This window comes from Sinocyclocheilus grahami, unplaced genomic scaffold (genome assembly GCF_001515645.1).
Source record: "Sinocyclocheilus grahami isolate Dianchi unplaced genomic scaffold, SAMN03320097.WGS_v1.1 scaffold57.1, whole genome shotgun sequence".
Taxonomy (NCBI): Eukaryota; Metazoa; Chordata; class Actinopteri; order Cypriniformes; family Cyprinidae; genus Sinocyclocheilus; species Sinocyclocheilus grahami.
This window is the reverse complement of record NW_015505236.1, coordinates 721,213-738,568: the sequence shown is the minus strand read 5'-3', so window position 1 is coordinate 738,568 and position 17,356 is coordinate 721,213. Positions and strand designations below refer to the sequence as shown.

Below are 17,356 nucleotides of genomic sequence, written 5' to 3'. Positions count from 1 at the left end.
AGAGATTTTTATACATAAATGGAGTGAGTCAGACAAGCACCAATGCGCCTTTGTATGTGTACTTCATTACAAGGATTTCATTAGTGTGTAATAAACCAACGCTGACTGTCATTATCTCCATCCTGTGCACAAATACAGTGGGGAAGAGAGAGTTTTAAAAAGCAGATGGTGTTTTTGATGGTATGACAATAACCTATAATGAATTGTTTTCCTTGGTTAAAGGGGTGCTGGGTGAATACAAAACAGAGGCAATATATGGCTTTAGACTTATTTTATAAATAACAAGGAGAACAATATTTGTTATATATATCTATATATAGATATCATTTTATTTTTGAGAATAAAAACTTGAAGCTAATTCAAGAGTTGATATTGAATTACACTTTTTCAAAGATGTATTGATGCAACATGACACTGCTGTCATAACATATACGTCCCACTTTGGGAATAATGAGAAATATGGGATTTTAAGGAAATGTCTTATGAGTGCATATAGAGGTATATAGATTATGATTCACTGTACAACCCATGGCAATTTGCTTTGATCTGTATATTTCTTTTTCTTTCTTGTTTTTCTAAAACCGACTGTAAAACCAGAAAAGTAGTTTTACTGGTTGGTTGGTTGGTTGGTTGTCTGTTCTTTTTTTTAAAGTTATGGTGGTCAGATTTTTTTGCCAATTATTTAATTGTACATTAAAATATGTTTGTACCATTCAAAAAATAATTGGCTTCTGCTGTGGTGTACTTTCTACATTGTAGATGTGGAGCTGGAACAATGTCAACCCAAGGTGGTTTGAGACTAAATTAATCCACACAGTGCTATGTAATGCTGATTAAATATAAAAAGTAATGGATAATGATAGAATTACACCAAGGTTTTATTAATGGCATCATAATACCAAGTTTTCCATTTTAAAGTGCAAATACTCTAAACAGCAAAAGCAACCATAGACATTTGGCACAGACATAGTCTATCAAATACATACAGGTCACATGAAGTCAGATATTAAACAGTTGAGAGATGGATGGTCCTAGAGGCTAAATATACATTCACCTCAATATAGATTTTTTTTTGTCTTCAGGTCGCAGTTTTCATCTTGGACTAAAATAACACTGGAAATAAACAGCAGTCAAGGGAAATCTACAACATAGACTACTGTGCAAATCATACTTGGCAGGACAAATAAATTGCACAAACACTGCAAACAGATGAGATACTAGCCAGCGATAGTGTTGGAAAATAAAATAAAATGCAACTTTATTCCATACACATAATTATGCTCAAAAGTTAGAACATAATTGTGCAACAAGTCCAGAATTTTTTGTTTCACACTATAATATTTTGTTTATGAACTGTCAAGGACGGCACACAAGTGTTGAAATGCTATTTTCCAAAGTTGTATTTCACATATTTTGAGTATCAAGAGGCCACTAATTCTAATTTACTGCGTGTGGTGTGCAATTTAAATTGAAGGTCAAGATTAGAACATGTTCACCAAGTATATAGTGTGTATATATATATGTATATATATATATATATATATATACATACATACATGTAATGTGAATATGTATAGACATATATGTGACAGCTTGGCTTTTAGGAATACTTCATTGTGCTACTCTGAACTAGCATTATGTATTTCATGCAAATACATGACCAGACCAAATAAGGTTTATCCCAGTTAGTTGAATCTGTAAACTTCACTGCAAAACACCATCAAAACCAGTATCAAAGAACTGGATTGATTTTTTTCATGGCCAATACAAGTTCAAAATCTCATCATACTATCAGTTATTGCCATTAAATGGCATGACCTGTTACTGTTACTTTGAATGTAATCACTGAAACAACATTTTGAAAGGTTTCAACTAATAGTGCAAATAAACGTAGTCTGAAACACTGGCGGAAGTTGTGCAAGCACATAATCGACAATGCAAAAAAAGATGTACCAATTCTCTTTCGTCCTCGCTCTGACCGTCCTCAGTCTCTGTAATGTCAGATCTCCATCTCCCAGCTCCTGAAGAACCCCCTTGCTACCAAGGCCTCTCTAAAAGTCACAGTCAGTGAGTTGATGGTGATATCTGTCACAATGACCTCCTCTGGGCCCATAACTGGACTCCAGTCTTCAGGTAAAGGAGATATAGTCATTGCCTCTGACCCAGTGGTTGGACTCCAGCGACCTCTCCTGACACGCTCTGAGACAGAGTACATTTTGTACATATTTACACCTTCCTCGTGTTATAGATATTAAAGAATCTATGACTATAAACAAGTATTGTATAGGGTGCTGTTTTAGATGCTTTTTTAGACACTTAAGTTCAGTTTTAAAAACACAAATAATTTAATACTACTGTAGTTGTGTCCCAAATTATTAATTGTATTAAAAAGGGTGAAGAATAATGCAGGAGTGTGCAAAATGCAATGCAATACACAATATAATCCTTTTTTTTTTTTTTTTTTTTAAAGTATCTTATGTTCACCAAGGCTGCATTTACTTGATCAGAAATACAGTAAAATTGTAAAATGTTAATATGATTCAAAATAATTAAATAAATTGTTGTTATCTATTTGAATTTAAAATGTAATTTATTCCTGTGAGGGCAGAGTAGCCATTACTCCAGTCTTCAGTGCCACACGATCTTTCAGAAATCATTCTACTACGCAGATTTAGTGCATAATTATTGTAATCTATTATTAGGACTCTTCTTCTTCTTCGTTCTTACCATTAACAAACTATGTTTTGCTGCTTAATATTTTTGTAAAAATCGTAAAACATTTCTAGGATTTATTGATGGATAAAAAGTTCAAAAGAACTGCATTTATTTGCAATGCAAATCTTTTGTAACATTAAAAATGTCTTTACTGTCACTTTTTAACACAATTTAATGTGTTCTTGCTCATCACAGGAATAAAACATTTTAAAATATATTAAAATATGACCATTACTAAATTACCAACTAGAATTATTATAGATATATTAAATATATTAAAATAGAAAACAGTTATTTGTAATTAAAAATTGTATTAACATTTCACAATGTTACTCTTTTTACTGTATTCATGATCAAATACATTCAGCCTTACTGAGCATAAGAGACTTCTTTCAAAAATTTAAAATTTAAATACATATATATTTTTAATTTCCGGTAGTGTACACACACATATATATATATATATATATATATACTGTATATAAAAAACGCCATTATGAATAATTCACTTGCAGCATTTAAAACTTGATTTTACTTTTTAGGATTTCAACCATAGACTAATGGTGCGTTCAAGTCATGTCAGATAGATCGTATTTCCGAGTTGAACGCACATGAATGCCACCACAAAGTCATTATTACGAGTGGGAAACTCGAAATTTTCAAGCCCCGAGTTGGGGGCGTGCCAATGAGAAACATGGCAGAATCCATGGATGCAACGTCTGTAGTTGACTGTAAATTTTTGTTTAAATTGATAGTTTAGTTGTCCTATAAACTTAAATTGGTCATGTTCTTGTTACGCAACTGAAATCCAAGTAAAAAAAAATGCAGACCCTGTTGTATTTTCTCGTAATTTATTAAAAGAAGGTACACCGCCATCTTGTGCTGACTAAACTGACTTGAACGCACCTGACGTAGTAATTAGGACTTGAATTTTTGAAAAAAGTTTTTAAAGTAGGGTTTTGCCAACAACAATAACAAAAATCCTGGATCTGTTCAAATAGAGCTGTTAACTTCGTGTTGTGATTTAGTGTCAAGAGAGTTTTTTTCCTCAATAAGGCTGACAAAGAGCACTGCAGTCTTGATATCAATTTAGGTCATAGTGACAACTATGTCTGCCCTCTGACCAACTAACATACTTACTGTTTAAAGTGTTGCTGCCAGTTTTAGTTCCTCCTTGTCTTGTGTCCTCTTCTTCTTCTTCTTCTTCCTCCTCCTCCATAAATATATCATCATCATCATCATCATCTTCTCTTCTATCCCATTCTTCCTCAGAAGTCTCTCGGGAAGCTTTCTTCTTTTTCTTGTGGTGGGTTAATTGTCGATATATACAAGCCCCTGTGGACTGGAACCTTGGGTCAAGCGAGAGCGGCAGATGTACTGAAGACTTCTCTGTATCTTTGTGCGCGCTGCGTAGATCCATTGCGTAAATGTTTCTCTTCAAGAGAGCAATATGTGGCTAGACAATGGATTATTATTAATAACTAAAAAAAATATATATATTTTTAGTTAATTTAAATAAAGCTGAAATAAAACAAATATTAGAGAGAAAACTTATTTCACTTAGGAGTCCAAGGCAAAATTCTAATTTTCATTTAGTTTAACTGGAAATAAAAACTACAACTGTACTAAAATTAAAACGGAAATGAAAATAAATTACATCTAAATAGTAATATATATATATATATATAAAAAAAAAAAATTATAATAAAAATGGCAAAAGTGCATTTTTGACAAATGAAAAAATTACCAAATTTTTTTATACAATTAAAATGAAAAAATAAAGGTTAATTCAAAATATTAATGTAAACTATAATAGTATATAAATAATACTAAAATAAGTGGATGGACAAGATTTGAAAGACAATTTAGCAGGGAAACAACCGCAGTAATTAAGATGCTGTAGTGGTCATTACCTGCACGAACAGTCTTTTCGGTTTTGGGCCTCTTTTACGCCACCTCACTGACCTTTCTCTCTGCTCTCTGTTTGAAATGAGAAATAATGAGAAAATGCGGTGTGGATGATTTCACGTACTAGTGACTGAAAGTGAAAGAATGAAAAAGGAAGTTTCATTTATATAACAGCTCACTTTTCCTCATACGTTAAAACCAGTCGAGGGTCTAGAATGTGCTCCTCAGGCTCCCATGTGCTGTACCTTTAATGTCATTAAAACATAAACATATTTACTGACATGACGTGCAAATAAACAAACAAAACATCTTCGCCGCTAGAGTAATAATTGTAAAACTACCAGGAAATAAAAGGATTAAGACATTTCGAAATTAAGCTTATTCTCCCATTTTCCATAATAATAATAATAATACTTACTTGGGAGGCCACCCCTTCCACTTCAATAAATATTCGACATGACCCTTAAACATTAGAACAAAAAGAAAAAATAGATGTAAACCAATACTGCATTTATATTTTGAGTACGGTTACACGTTCTTCTGAATGGTTTGTTTTTGTCTTGTAACGTTACGCGTGCGATGACGTAATGACAAGGTTCCGTAATAGCAGAATTAAGCAGGACGACCCCTGAACTAACAGCCCCTCCTTTCTATTTCAATCCTGACATTTCATACGAGACCAGAAGTAACGCTCATTCAACGAGCGCTATTTGAAGCTAACCGCATGTTTCAGTTTGACTTCAAAGTAACTGAGAGCCACGTCCGCTCGCACCAATTACCTCAAATGCCGTTTAACGATCAAAAATAAACCTCGGCGGCTGCATCTAAACGGCCAAACTTTAACGTTAGTTATTAGACCCCACCGGGAAATAAAAGTGCGTAGTCTCCATGACTACGAATATGCTCGCGCTGCGACATGCGTCATCATCGAAGTTATTAGACTACAAACACTTCCACGCTGCTGCTGTTAAGTGTGTCCTCGCCCCTCTAACATGTTGTATGTGTGCAGCGGGATTGCACAGATTGAACTGTCAGTAAACACGCAGCTAGCTACACGCGCATGTCTCTTACCTTTCGAACTCTTTTCTTTAGGATTGATTCCACAGCGAACACTTGCTCACCGATTGCCGACAGTTCCATCAGTTAAGTTGTTCCCCTAAAAATAATGAAGTAGCAGTCAATGTGTCTTTGTGCTTTTCCTTCTGGTCGTTCAAGTAACTATGAATTGCAAATCCCATGCACTGTTAGAATGGCTGCACACGTTCCCGCTCTTCCGCTGCCTTGTTTACAATTCAGTATTTTATGCTTTGCACTGCTCCATTTCCTTGTGCTAGATGAGTACAGTGACTTTTTCAATCTGCGACACATCTGCAGCGCTCAGTGCGCCCCCGTGCGCCACACAGAGGATTGACTTGCGCCACTGTTGGTCGGATTAACAACTAGCATATAGATTACAAAAATACGATCTTTTTTAAAGGTAAGGGAGTACACAAGGGATTGCTAAATTAAAAAAACGATGTAAAAAGTTGTAAAAATAAATAATATCATTAAACAAAGAATAACAACATAGAAGCTAAATATTTCCCAAATAATATTTTTACACAATGTTTTCACAGTATACACACAAATATATATATATATATGTATATATCTGTCTTTAATTTAGAATGTGGGTCCTTCACACAGATCATGCATTTGGTGGTCTGTAGCATCTTGAATAACGAAATCCCCTGGTGAAACCCCCATTATTCCCCTGGAAGAGAAAAAGCAGCACCACACAGTATACATACAAAGACATTTTAATGATGTCACAGCACATTTTACATCATACATAAAGTGCCATCATAAGCATTTTATTTGAATGGAAAACAATGGCATGAGCACATGTTGTTTCCGTCCCCCTGAAAAATGGATTGTGGGGATTTAGATTGTCATGGCAAAGGAATCTATTCATTTCTACAGTATTACAAAGCACCCTGTGTATGGACATGTGGAATGTTCCTTTTAAGTTGTAGTATCTGATTCGAGTGTCTATAATCTATTTGAAGTGTTTTCCATAATATGTTGAAGATCGGTGTTTAACAAGTGAAATTTAATCAAGCTGGATCTGAAGATAACCTGAGATGCATTATTAGACTTCCCTTTGTGTAAATCAGCTCCCTCTGTAAACAGTTTAAGGCCATGTTAATCCAATATCAATCAAAGATGAATAAACTTTGCAAGATTTCAGAGACCTCAACCTTTCTAACTCTTATTTCAGCATTTGCTATTTTAAAAGTACATACAACCGTTTCAATTAACAACACAGTTTTTGGCAGTTGAACTTTTTTTTTTTTACTACCAATGCTCACCTGTTTTATTTTCCTACATGTAGTCTAGGATTCTACAAGTCTAACCTTAACGGTCTAACAAGAAAAGGGTGTCCAGAGCAACCGTTTAAGGTAAGAGATTAACAAGTGACAGTTTTGGTAACATATGTTATAGGAAACGAACACAAAACATCCAATTACTGTGGTGCCATGCTGTACTGTGATACACAGAAAACATCTCATCTGTCACTATGCCATTAAATATGTAGGAAACGGTTAAGCTGGGGCTACTGGTGTTCCTTCTCTAAATCTTCAAGTACATGCACTAAATTAGTACATATGCACCCCTGTGTTAAACAAAATCTAGTTGGTCAAACGAATACCTTTTCGGTGACCTGTAATGTGTGGCGGTTCAGATGATCACATGGATGCACGGGAAATCACATGGAAAGTAGCGAGGACGGCAGCTGATGCACGAGAACACATCACTAATAATTCCATAACCTCTCACTTTCAAGTCAGAAAACAGTACAAAGTAAAAGAAATAATCAATGTATAAAAAAATGCATCAGAATCCCAAATACCAAACAAAATTCTCTGCGTAGTGTTTTGTTGTCTTGTGATATCCCTGTGTGTGTGTCCTTTGCTGCTTCAGTCTCCATGGCAAGAGTCCAGCGTGTGTGTAAACAAGTCTGAGCAGTGTGCTTTCATGACTAGTTGAGTACAACTCCATTTGCTCTTTAAATGGGTCCTTGATTGAACCTCATTTTTCCCTCCCGAGCATGAATTTGAGAAACCTCCAAAACAAACAAAAAACAACAACAAAAAAACGATCCAAAACATTCATCAGTTATCAGACCTCCACGTCTGGTGGACTTCCACCTCCTCTGGCACAACCAATAGGAGTTCACAGTTCTTCCCTCGAAGCTGGTGACGCAAAAACTTCCTGTGAAACAATCAGAACGATAGCTAGAGGGAAAAAACACAGCTTGGCATTGAAACCGACTGCTACTTTTCCCTTTAGCATGTCACACTTACCTCAGTTCATCAGCTGTTCCAATAGCATGAGGACTGCGCAGTTTGGAGTCCAAGTTATAGTAGACTCCTCCCACTTCTCGAACTCCAATCCAGTGTTGGCGCTTGAGGGGCAGTCGCAACGGCCCCCAGCGCAGATTGGATGGCACATTCAAGATGAATCCAGTGACGTTCGGTAGTGCAATGCTGCCGACATCCCTATAGCATGACAAATACATAGGAAAAATATTTTTAAAAATAAATAAATGTCACATCTGTATTCATTTATTAAAAAACAAAAGCAACAATAAAAAAGATGAATGCAACTCATACAATGCTAGAATACACCTCTTCTTTGCTAAGCAGGTTTTTCATTTCTGAACATTATACAATTTAAAAATATAAAATTATAAGGATAGCCCACCTAAAAATGAAAATTCCATCATTTACTGACACTGACCTTGTATGACTTTCTTCTGTGGAACATAAAAGATGATATTTTGCAGAAGGCTGGTAACCAAACAGTTTCAGTTCCCATTGACTTTTATTGTATTTCTTGTCTACACAATGGAAGTGAATGGGAACCAAAACTGTTTGCTTACCAAAATGCTACTAACATCTTCATTTGTGTTCTGCAGATGAAAGAAATAGAGGTTTGGAATGACATGTATGCATTTCATTTTAGGGAGGGCTATCCCTGTATTTTGTGTTAATAAATTGGATACCACAGTCTTGGTGTTAAAAAAGGAATAATTGTATTCTTTCTTTAATTAACAGAAGTGCTTCACTGCTTTAACATCTTAAACTTTTTTGTTTGCCCAAATCAAGTCATGTGGTGCATAAAACAGGAAATTATATCATAAAGAGGAACCTGGCAGACCCTCATGACTGTGTGTAAAGGTCAATAAGTTTCTTAAAATATCAAATAACTTGACCTTTTATCACAAAGCAGGTTAGTTTGTGTTATAAAATATCATGTGATGTGACCAAAAATGTAATATTTATAATTAATGCTTCAAGATATATATATATAAAAATAAAAAATAAAGAATCCTAAAACAATCTTGAAAATATTTGGTTAAAATCACCATGAACTCAATTCACAATTCTATTTTTTAAATTGCTTTTTAAATTTTTTTTTTATTCATGTGCCCCAGTAATGTTAAATCAAAACATAAACATCTCATCTCTAATGACTTGTGCCCCAGTGTGAGGACGGGACAATAATCCATCTCATCCAGTGATCTGTCACTCACATGAAACTGCAGCAATTTGCAAACGAAAAGGATCAAACGATCCAATCAATTTCCAGTGGACAAAATCAAAACCCTCCATTCAGTTTACAGTTTTACTTGGTTATACTTATGAAATGTCTGTTTCATGTTGAATTTAAGATATGAACATTTTTCAAAACCATATGAAACAAACATGAATTCAAAAAGAGATTTTGCCACATGTTTTGGACTATATTTTTGATGTATTTAAAACTACAACAGCATAATAAAATACCTTCTCTTGTCCCACCAAACAGCCTCAAACCCACGCGTCTGCAATGCAGCCATGATGACGTTCACATCATAGTTGCCATTTCCCAGCATGTTTTTCTTGTGGGGCGTTACCAAAGTGCTAGGGGAGAGCCTGAAAAAGAAAGAGGAAGCAGAAGTGTGCCCAAAAAAATCCAAAATTAGATCACCTCAGTAACAATACATAATCTTAGCACTGACCTCTGGTAGATGTCCTGAAGTGCATCACGGCTGAAGGCCGCTCCGTCCTGGAAGACATTGTTTAGGGCGTGCAGAGCGCACAGCTCCCGATGCTGCTTTTCATGATAAATGGTGGGAGGTTGTGACGAGGTGGGGGGCGTTCCAGCATTCGGCCTATCCTCTAGCTCGGACCCGCGTCCACCGATGGCTTCTCCTTTCTGCTTGCTGACCTTCCATGGCATACAGCCCAGCTCCTGAAACCCCCCGACCCCCCTCCCCTTACCAGAACATGGAGTACTCCCCATTCCTGCTGCTATGTCACCACTATCATCTCCACAGCAACCTCTCAGCTGCTCGGGATGAGTGGCAAGGGGAGGGGAGATAGCTACTGGAGTGAAAGGTGAGCCAAGCGCACCTTGCAGTGAATCAGTGAAAAGAACAAAAACACAAGTGGAAACCGATGGATCTTCTCAGAAGCAGATTCGATTGTGTCCTCTTTCTGTGCTCTTCATGTTGTTATTGCACAAAGACCTGCCAAGCACCATAGTAACCACTAGGGCAGAGCAGTTCTTTCCATTTTGGCCGACCTCAGGGTGGAAAAGACTTACAGCATGACTTGTACAGCTGACTGGGACTAAATGGGTCAGCAGTGCAGGACCCTGGCAACTGCCATAGTAGACCACCGTGAGAACCGCAGAGAGAACCTTGGCGAAAACAAACACAACAAGAGAGGGATTATAAACCAGATAATTAAAACAAAACAGCAAATGCTTCAATCCTGAACATTAATTAGGGTTTACCCGAGTGGCAAGTCTAAACACGAACCCTTTTGACACCTATAAGGCTAATGTGCAGTTGTGCCCAGGATGACTGCATTGGGAATGGCTGTACAAAACTTCCTGCCAGCTGACTGGATGGGTGTTCATGACTTATTCACGGACGGAAACGATATTTAACACTTCGTACACAAGTTTAATACGATAACTTAAGGCATGCCATATTTTTGTTTGGGCTTCTGAACTAACGTTATTGCGTTCAGACCAATTTGACACTCTGGCTACGTGCTACTCGTTTGGTAGCAACGGACAAAATGACACCTTTCAAATTGTCAGTGTACTCCTTCCTAGCACTTACCTGTCTGTATACGATGTTACAGGCTCGGCTGCTTTCGTTCCTCTAACTTGGCGTTTTCGCGTCCACTCCCAGAGTTGTTTATTCCTTTGTCTCTTGTACTTTTTCCTTGCAGCTCTCTGGCTCAACGTGAGCATGCGCAAAACGTCAATGGCTTTCCGCTGGCTTGCGTCACGAGCAGGTTTCATCCTATGGGACTGTCAAACACGTCTCGGTCGCCCACATGAGGAAATTAAGAGACTTCCTATTTCTTTTTGGAGACATTCATTTTCTCCCCGGTTTGTGTAGGGTCTGTTCTGGGCTGTATAAACAGCCCTCTAGCTCAGTGCTTTATTGCTTTAGCAGAAAATAAAATCCAGACATCTACATTTAGATCTGCTGTAATTTCAAACATCTGTAGTAAATGAGTTGTCTTCCTTCTGTTTGTTTTCATTTCTTGCTAATGAGAATGCAAATTACAATACCCGCATTCCAGGTGTTATGGAAACCCACAAACTAGTAGTAAACTGTTTTTGTTGTTTAACAAAATAAGTACCAGATATTTTCTCATGCCTAGGGGTGGAGACAGAATCTGTATTTTAATTCCCACTATTTCTACTGATTATGAAGTAAAATGTATTTAGAGTATTAGACAAACTAGTTGCTTAACCCCAATGTTTGCTAAACATACAAGCAAGAATTGATTTGCAGAATTACATTCATAATAGGCGTTCACTTTATCAGGCATACATTCTGTAATCTACATTACCAACCTCCAAAGTATCACTGGACAACATTAAGAAAATTTTCCATACTAATTCAAGTTAAACCAGTGTTTGAGGTGTTCGATAAAATGTAATTAATGTATTAAATTATGCCAATGCTGGTGAGGCTTAAGAAAAAAATGAGGAATAAAGAGCAAACGTTTAAAGAATAGCAAGCAAATGAGTTGAAATAAGGACGTTAAATGCTACTGTTAAAACTACAAAATTCAAGCTTTGTAATAAGCTTTATTCCTCATTTTTTCTTAAGCCTCACCAGCATTGGCATAATTTAATTATCCATTATGACAACAGTCACAATGCTGAACAGAATTTTGCTCTAGACAGGAAAGTCATTTAGAATGTGCAGAAATACACATCTTTCTGTATTTATTCTATGAACAAGTATGTAATCAAGGTGTCAAGGTTTTATTCTCCGCCAAATATGGGCAAGGCCTTAAGAACTTTTATTTGGAGAGGTGCATGGTCAGGGCATCTATAAGCTCCTGTTTCTTGGTTCCTGTTGAACGTATTCCAAACTGCTTGCATGCATCTTTTAGCACAGGCACTGTCAGTTTTCCCAAGGTGCACTTTGCCACATGGTTTTTCAGCTCTTCCTCGGACATCTCTACTTTTGGCTTCTTTTCAGCAGCACCACCACCAGATTCAGCTGGGCAAAAAGAAAGAGACAACTCAAGTCAAGATTCTGTTACTGTCAACTTTGAACGGTTTTGAATGTAGTGGCATTGTAACTAAAACAGGACTGCCAATCAATGGAAGTTAGGAGTAATTTCCAGTTGAACGTATTCCAAACTGCTTGCATGCATCTTTTAGCACAGGCACTGTCAGTTTTCCCAAGGTGCACTTTGCCACGTGGTTTTTCAGCTCTTCCTCGGACATCTCTACTTTTGGCTTCTTTTCAGCAGCACCACCACCAGATTCAGCTGGGCAAAAAGAAAGAGACAACTCAAGTCAAGATTCTGTTACTGTCAACTTTGAACGGTTTTGAATGTAGTGGCATTGTAACTAAAACAGGACTGCCAATCAATGGAAGTTAGGAGTAATTTCCAATGCATACAGAACCATGCTGCTATGTCTTTGCAGTATCCCATAGTACTATTATGCATTAGGCATGTTAAAAGACAAAAACAATTCCATTTAATATGACTACATAATTATTATTATAATTCATTTTATAATTAAAAACAAACCAAATTAATACATTACTGCTGAAATAATACTATTGTACTGTAAAATAAGTGAGTATCATGATATGAGTATTTGATATTTCATGATAATTTTTTATTTTACACACCAGTAAAATGACAGTACAGAGACTAGAGTTTTTTTTACGACAGCTTTATAAATGATTCTCTATACAAATCTGGGAATACGGTTGGCACGTGCTGCATTTTCAAATGCACATTATAAGTTACCCAGTACTTGCAGAAATGGAATTCATGTGGAGCCTCTCAAGAGACACTAAATCACTGGATCATGGGTTGCTCGTGTGTAAATGAACATTTTGAAACACGCAGTGGCCAGCTGGCAACTATGACCATTTCATTTGCTTGCCAACACTGATTTGTTAATTGTGGACCCTGGCTGAGATTCTAAGGGTGTTCTGCACTGAGCGGTTTGATGGTGCCACTCGGGTGTGCCTCACACGTCCTGAAAAGTTAAGCTGCGGGCTCTTTGATCGTCCCCTGGTGACTGGCTGCAGTACAGGTCATAACCCCCGCCCTCTCCATGTAAACAAATGGGACTTGAATCAAAATAAAAAAATTAATTACACTTCCAATACAATTTTCCGAAAGATGGTTTTGGTCATTTAAGGTAGTTGTTATCACGCTGATATATATTCAATTGTTCGTTTTTGTGATAAGTTTGATTTTAGCTAGTAATTTGATGCTATAAAAACGGGGCGTGTCATTATGGTTGATTGGGTCGGCGGGAGTTTGATACCGCAGCTCCACCTCACGACACTACTGCGCAGACTCTGACTCCAAACGACTCTCTACTGCACAGACTCTGGCTCCAAATGAATCTCTACTTCAGACTCTGGCTCCGAATGACGTCATTTACTCAAGATGGCAGCGGCCATACTGAGATGCTTTGGCTTCACTTTTCTATAGTGGAAGGAAGTGGAGACGTGTCGTCCATCTTTTTTTACAGTCTATGGTGCCACTAGCTTGTGCAGTGCTGTCGGAAACTATCCACACAAGAAATAAATGTATTTGAAAATGCAGCCTTTTTTTCATTCATGTTTTTTTTTTTTTAAATCAGCTCAAATACCGAAAATTACACCCCTGACTCATGCTTTACATTAATGGAAGACCATTTGAAATCTCACCAGTTTTGCGTTTAGCCGCAGGCCTCCCTTCTGGGTTATAATCAGGAGGATAGGCTAAATCTTTGAACTCTTGAGCCAGTGGACCAAGACGAGCATTCATCATTTGTACCTTGGGCACTGAGGGAACACACATAGTGTGAGACAGTAATAGAATTAAAATAGAACAATTATCCACTAAAAACTTTTCGGCTCTCAAGAAATACTTGTTAAATCCTCAATGGGCTCGGGTTCAAGCATATTCAGAGCCAAAGCCTCCAGGTTCCTGTAGTGCTGTTGTAGCACTGGGTTTTCAAATGCATCACTCCTATAAAAACATAAGATTTACAGTACAAATTAACTACAACTCCATAACTGAAGAATGCACTGCGCACAACTTGTAGAAAACCACACACTTGTATTTAAAGCGGAGCTTGTGCACAATCTCTTTCATTTTGTCCACCTGCTCATCAGAGGCTGTGGGGCCCACGTGAGCATCCACAGTGCGTATGTCATCAGCAAAGGGAAGAAATATCACATGGAAGCCTAAAATATAGGATCCCACACTTTAATATTACTATTTAATATATTAAAAAGATCAATTAGCCATACAGTTGAAAGTAATGCTCAGTGTAAATGAAAATTGTTCAGTCTTGATTGCAGTTACCTGGAGGTGTTGCCTGAGATTGACTCTGATCCAGTTCTTCTCTCTGAGGAACTAGTGCCACAAACCGAGGTGGAGTGTTACGACGAGGAATGTATCTGCACAATGCAAATAAATTGTTTTCACTGCACTGCAAAAGCAGAGCTGTAAACATACAGGAGCTTCCTAGGGTAAACAAAAGAAAAAAAATAAAGAACTGCACATCAGCTTTCCAAAATGAGAAAAAAAAATCAGTTCATAAAACAACTGGATTGAACTGAAGGAGGTGCTTAGGCTCAAGACCTCATCAAATGAAGACCTGCCTGATATCTGCTCTTCCTCAGGGTATATGAAGAGCGCGGGCCGTATATGATGGTGCAGTTTGAGACGGTCCATGGGCTTAAACCCCATCAGAACCAAACCTGGATCATCAAACTTCTTAATCTTATCCACCTCATCCTTTTCCATCACAATCTGTTTCTTCCCATAAACCTTCATAGAAAGTAGTCAATTTCGTATGATAAGAAAATATGGTAACTTTTAGATAACAGGGACACAAAGAGCAAATTACAGCATAGCTTTGTGATAGTATTGATTCTGATTACCTGTGCCCTCTTCATATCATTTGGCAAAAGTATCCCCCCATTATGGGCATGGAAGTAACGGGTTTTAGTGCGCACTGGTTCATTAGTATCTCTGTGAAGCTTGACAGCAGAAGGTTTGGTGGCAGTCCTGGCCAACACATACACACCGACTGCCAGATTGACACCTTCTCCGAGAGAGAATGTTAACCTTGAACACAATGAAAAAGTATATCTAAATCTAAGAACTGCATTCTGGAACTATTTTGATCCAGAAATTATATATTGCAATTTTTACATATGAAACTTTGCATAAATATTGCAAAACTCAATGTTAAAAAAAAACTATTTTTAATAGGGATGAACTGATGTATCGACCGGTAAAAGCATCTGCACCAGATGGCCGATTGTTTAAAAAAAGCCGACAATCAGGGCCGATAATATCCTGTAAATCAAAAGGGGTGGAAAAACATGGAAACCGTGCAACTTGTGTGTAGAAATGGTCCCAATCAGTATTTCAACCAGAGAAAGACATTAATAAATAGCTTGTGAACAATGTCACTTAACATTGCATTTACCTCAGGAACGTTATAAAGTGTTCCTAGTTGGTTAGTTAGATACATTAAAAAAACTACAGAGGAGCTCATTTACTATTAAAGGGGTCATATGATGTTGCTAAAAAGAACATTATTTAGTGTATTTAGTGTAATGCAATGTGTTTGTGTTGTTTAAGGTAAAAAAACACACATTATTTTCCACATACTGTACATTATTGTTTCTCCTCTATGCCCCGCCTTTCTGAAACGCATCGATTTTTACAAAGCTCATCGTTCTGAGGAAGCGAGGTGTGCTCTGATTAGCACTGGCCAACTATCCAGTGTGTTGTGATTGGCCGAATACCTCAAGCGTGTGATGGAAATGTTACACCCAGGGGCGCCGCTAGCAATTTTGGGCCCTATGAAAGAATATGAGGCTGGGCCCCCTACCACACCAAACATACACTATATTGCCCACAGTATTGGGAAAACTCAATAAAATTCATCGCCAAACACCATATGCGCACAATCATTTTAGACACTTCCAAAACTGGAAATACAATTTTTAAATACATGAATTGTTTCCATCTTTGATACCACAGTTTTGGAAGTGTCTTTTTCTGTTCTAAAGAAGGGGGTGTCCCAATACATTTGTCCGTATGTACAAGTCATTGGTGTGTGGTGATGAGTTTTTGGCTCAAGGTCTGCATTTAAAGTCACACCAGAGGTGTTCATCTGGGATTAGGACTTGGCTTTCTGCAGACCAGTCAAGATCTTCCACACTGACTGAATCAATCTTTTTTTTTTTTTTTACCTTGCCTTATACACAAAGGCATTGTTGTGTTAGAATAGAAAATGGTCCTGTTCAAACTATTGGTATAAAATTAGAAGCACACAATTCCCTAGAATAGCATTATATGCTTCTTTTTTTTTTACTAAAAATGTGAAATTACTAAAGAAGTCAAACCTGTTCATTAGAAGGGGGTGTCCCAATACTTTTGGCAATATAGTGTACAAGCCAACCTCGCTATTCAAAATCTTTGTCTGCAATTTAATAATACTGACCTATTACTTTTACTATTGCTTTTGACCATTATGCATCAGTAACATATTTCATTTAGAACCTGTTCTATGGACATAGACTTTCTGTACCACACTATTCTGCTGATATGGAATGAGTTTGACTACTTAATCAGTTATATTAATAGAAATGCTTCACTGGGGCAAACAAAAACAAAAAATCCTAAAATAATAAATAGGATACCCCATAGCAGCATTTCCAGCAGTATCCAAAATTTCTCAATCATGATCTTACTCAGCTAAATGTGACTATTATCTTAAAGGGGTCATATGATGCGATTTCAAGTTTTCCTTTCTCTTTGGAGTGTTACAAGCTGATTGTGCATAGATAAGATCCCTGAAGTTGCAAAGACTAAAGTCTCAAAACCAAAGAGATATTCTTTATCAAAGTTAAGACTCTGCCACACCCCCCTAAAATGGCTCGTTCTAACACGCCCCCACACATCTACCTCACTATGTGGAAATATTAGCATAATGCGGCCCAAATGTGCACGCAAAGAAAGAAGGCGTGGTTTCAGTAACCGCAGTTAGTGTTGAAGCAGCCATGTCAGGGAGACGCTGTGTGTTTCTAGGCGAAAGCAAAAGCACTTTATTTGGCCTTCCGAAAGTAGATGCATTTAGGAATCTTTAAGATCACTTACAACAGAACAGCAATGCATTTTATAGA

The 17,356-nt window shown here is 37.2% G+C and overlaps 3 protein-coding genes across 5 annotated transcripts in view; all 3 read right to left on the bottom strand.

The window, feature by feature from the left end:
* Window positions 1–1,328: 1,328 nt before the first annotated feature.
* LOC107584093 (chromobox protein homolog 7-like) lies at window positions 1,329–6,052 on the bottom strand. 2 transcript variants are annotated; one of them, XM_016270520.1, is made up of 6 exons: window positions 5,695–6,052; window positions 5,042–5,085; window positions 4,803–4,868; window positions 4,629–4,695; window positions 3,856–4,171; window positions 1,329–2,199 (listed from the first exon to the last, which is right to left on the bottom strand). In XM_016270520.1, the coding sequence occupies exons 1-6, from the start codon at window positions 5,761–5,763 to the stop codon at window positions 2,000–2,002; spliced, it is 762 nt and encodes a 253-aa protein (XP_016126006.1). In that variant the 5' UTR covers window positions 5,764–6,052; the 3' UTR covers window positions 1,329–1,999. The 2 variants fall into 2 exon arrangements, with proteins under 2 accessions (XP_016126006.1, XP_016126007.1); XM_016270521.1 differs by having other exon boundaries at window positions 3,856–4,150.
* A 354-nt stretch (window positions 6,053–6,406) lies between these two features.
* On the bottom strand, window positions 6,407–10,949 carry LOC107584092 (josephin-1). 2 transcript variants are annotated; one of them, XM_016270518.1, is made up of 5 exons: window positions 10,784–10,949; window positions 9,671–10,353; window positions 9,456–9,584; window positions 7,971–8,165; window positions 6,407–7,901 (listed from the first exon to the last, which is right to left on the bottom strand). In XM_016270518.1, exons 2-5 carry the CDS (start codon window positions 9,952–9,954, stop codon window positions 7,673–7,675), a joined length of 837 nt encoding a protein of 278 aa, XP_016126004.1. In that variant the 5' UTR covers window positions 9,955–10,353; window positions 10,784–10,949; the 3' UTR covers window positions 6,407–7,672. The 2 variants fall into 2 exon arrangements, with proteins under 2 accessions (XP_016126004.1, XP_016126005.1); XM_016270519.1 differs by having other exon boundaries at window positions 7,688–7,878; window positions 10,784–10,948.
* A 696-nt stretch (window positions 10,950–11,645) lies between these two features.
* Window positions 11,646–17,356, bottom strand: part of LOC107584091 (X-ray repair cross-complementing protein 6-like) — a 22,014-nt gene continuing 16,303 nt past the window's right edge. Inside the window, exons 6-13 of the mRNA XM_016270517.1 lie at window positions 15,098–15,284; window positions 14,816–14,984; window positions 14,517–14,678; window positions 14,266–14,395; window positions 14,077–14,177; window positions 13,874–13,990; window positions 12,318–12,464; window positions 11,646–12,043 (exon numbers count right to left, since the gene is read on the bottom strand). Coding sequence (XP_016126003.1) covers window positions 11,988–12,043; window positions 12,318–12,464; window positions 13,874–13,990; window positions 14,077–14,177; window positions 14,266–14,395; window positions 14,517–14,678; window positions 14,816–14,984; window positions 15,098–15,284 — 1,069 coding nt within the window. The 3' untranslated portion in view covers window positions 11,646–11,987. The remainder of the gene's footprint in view (window positions 12,044–12,317; window positions 12,465–13,873; window positions 13,991–14,076; window positions 14,178–14,265; window positions 14,396–14,516; window positions 14,679–14,815; window positions 14,985–15,097; window positions 15,285–17,356) is intronic.

Excerpts from the sequence above, each read along its gene's own strand:
- LOC107584093 (XM_016270520.1), bottom strand. The coding sequence starts at position 5,763 with ATGGAACTGTCGGCAATCGGTGAGCAAGTGTTCGCTGTGGAATCAATC. Across the intron at positions 4,869-5,041 it reads TGGAAGGGGTGGCCTCCCAA|GTACAGCACATGGGAGCCTG; the intron begins GTAAGTATTATT and ends ATGACATTAAAG. Across the intron at positions 2,200-3,855 it reads TGGCAGCAACACTTTAAACA|AGCGTGTCAGGAGAGGTCGC; the intron begins GTAAGTATGTTA and ends ACTCTGTCTCAG.
- LOC107584092 (XM_016270518.1), bottom strand. The coding sequence starts at position 9,954 with ATGGGGAGTACTCCATGTTCTGGTAAGGGGAGGGGGGTCGGGGGGTTT. Across the intron at positions 9,585-9,670 it reads CTTCAGGACATCTACCAGAG|GCTCTCCCCTAGCACTTTGG; the intron begins GTCAGTGCTAAG and ends TTTCTTTTTCAG. Across the intron at positions 7,902-7,970 it reads GGAACAGCTGATGAACTGAG|CTATCGTTCTGATTGTTTCA; the intron begins GTAAGTGTGACA and ends TTTTCCCTCTAG.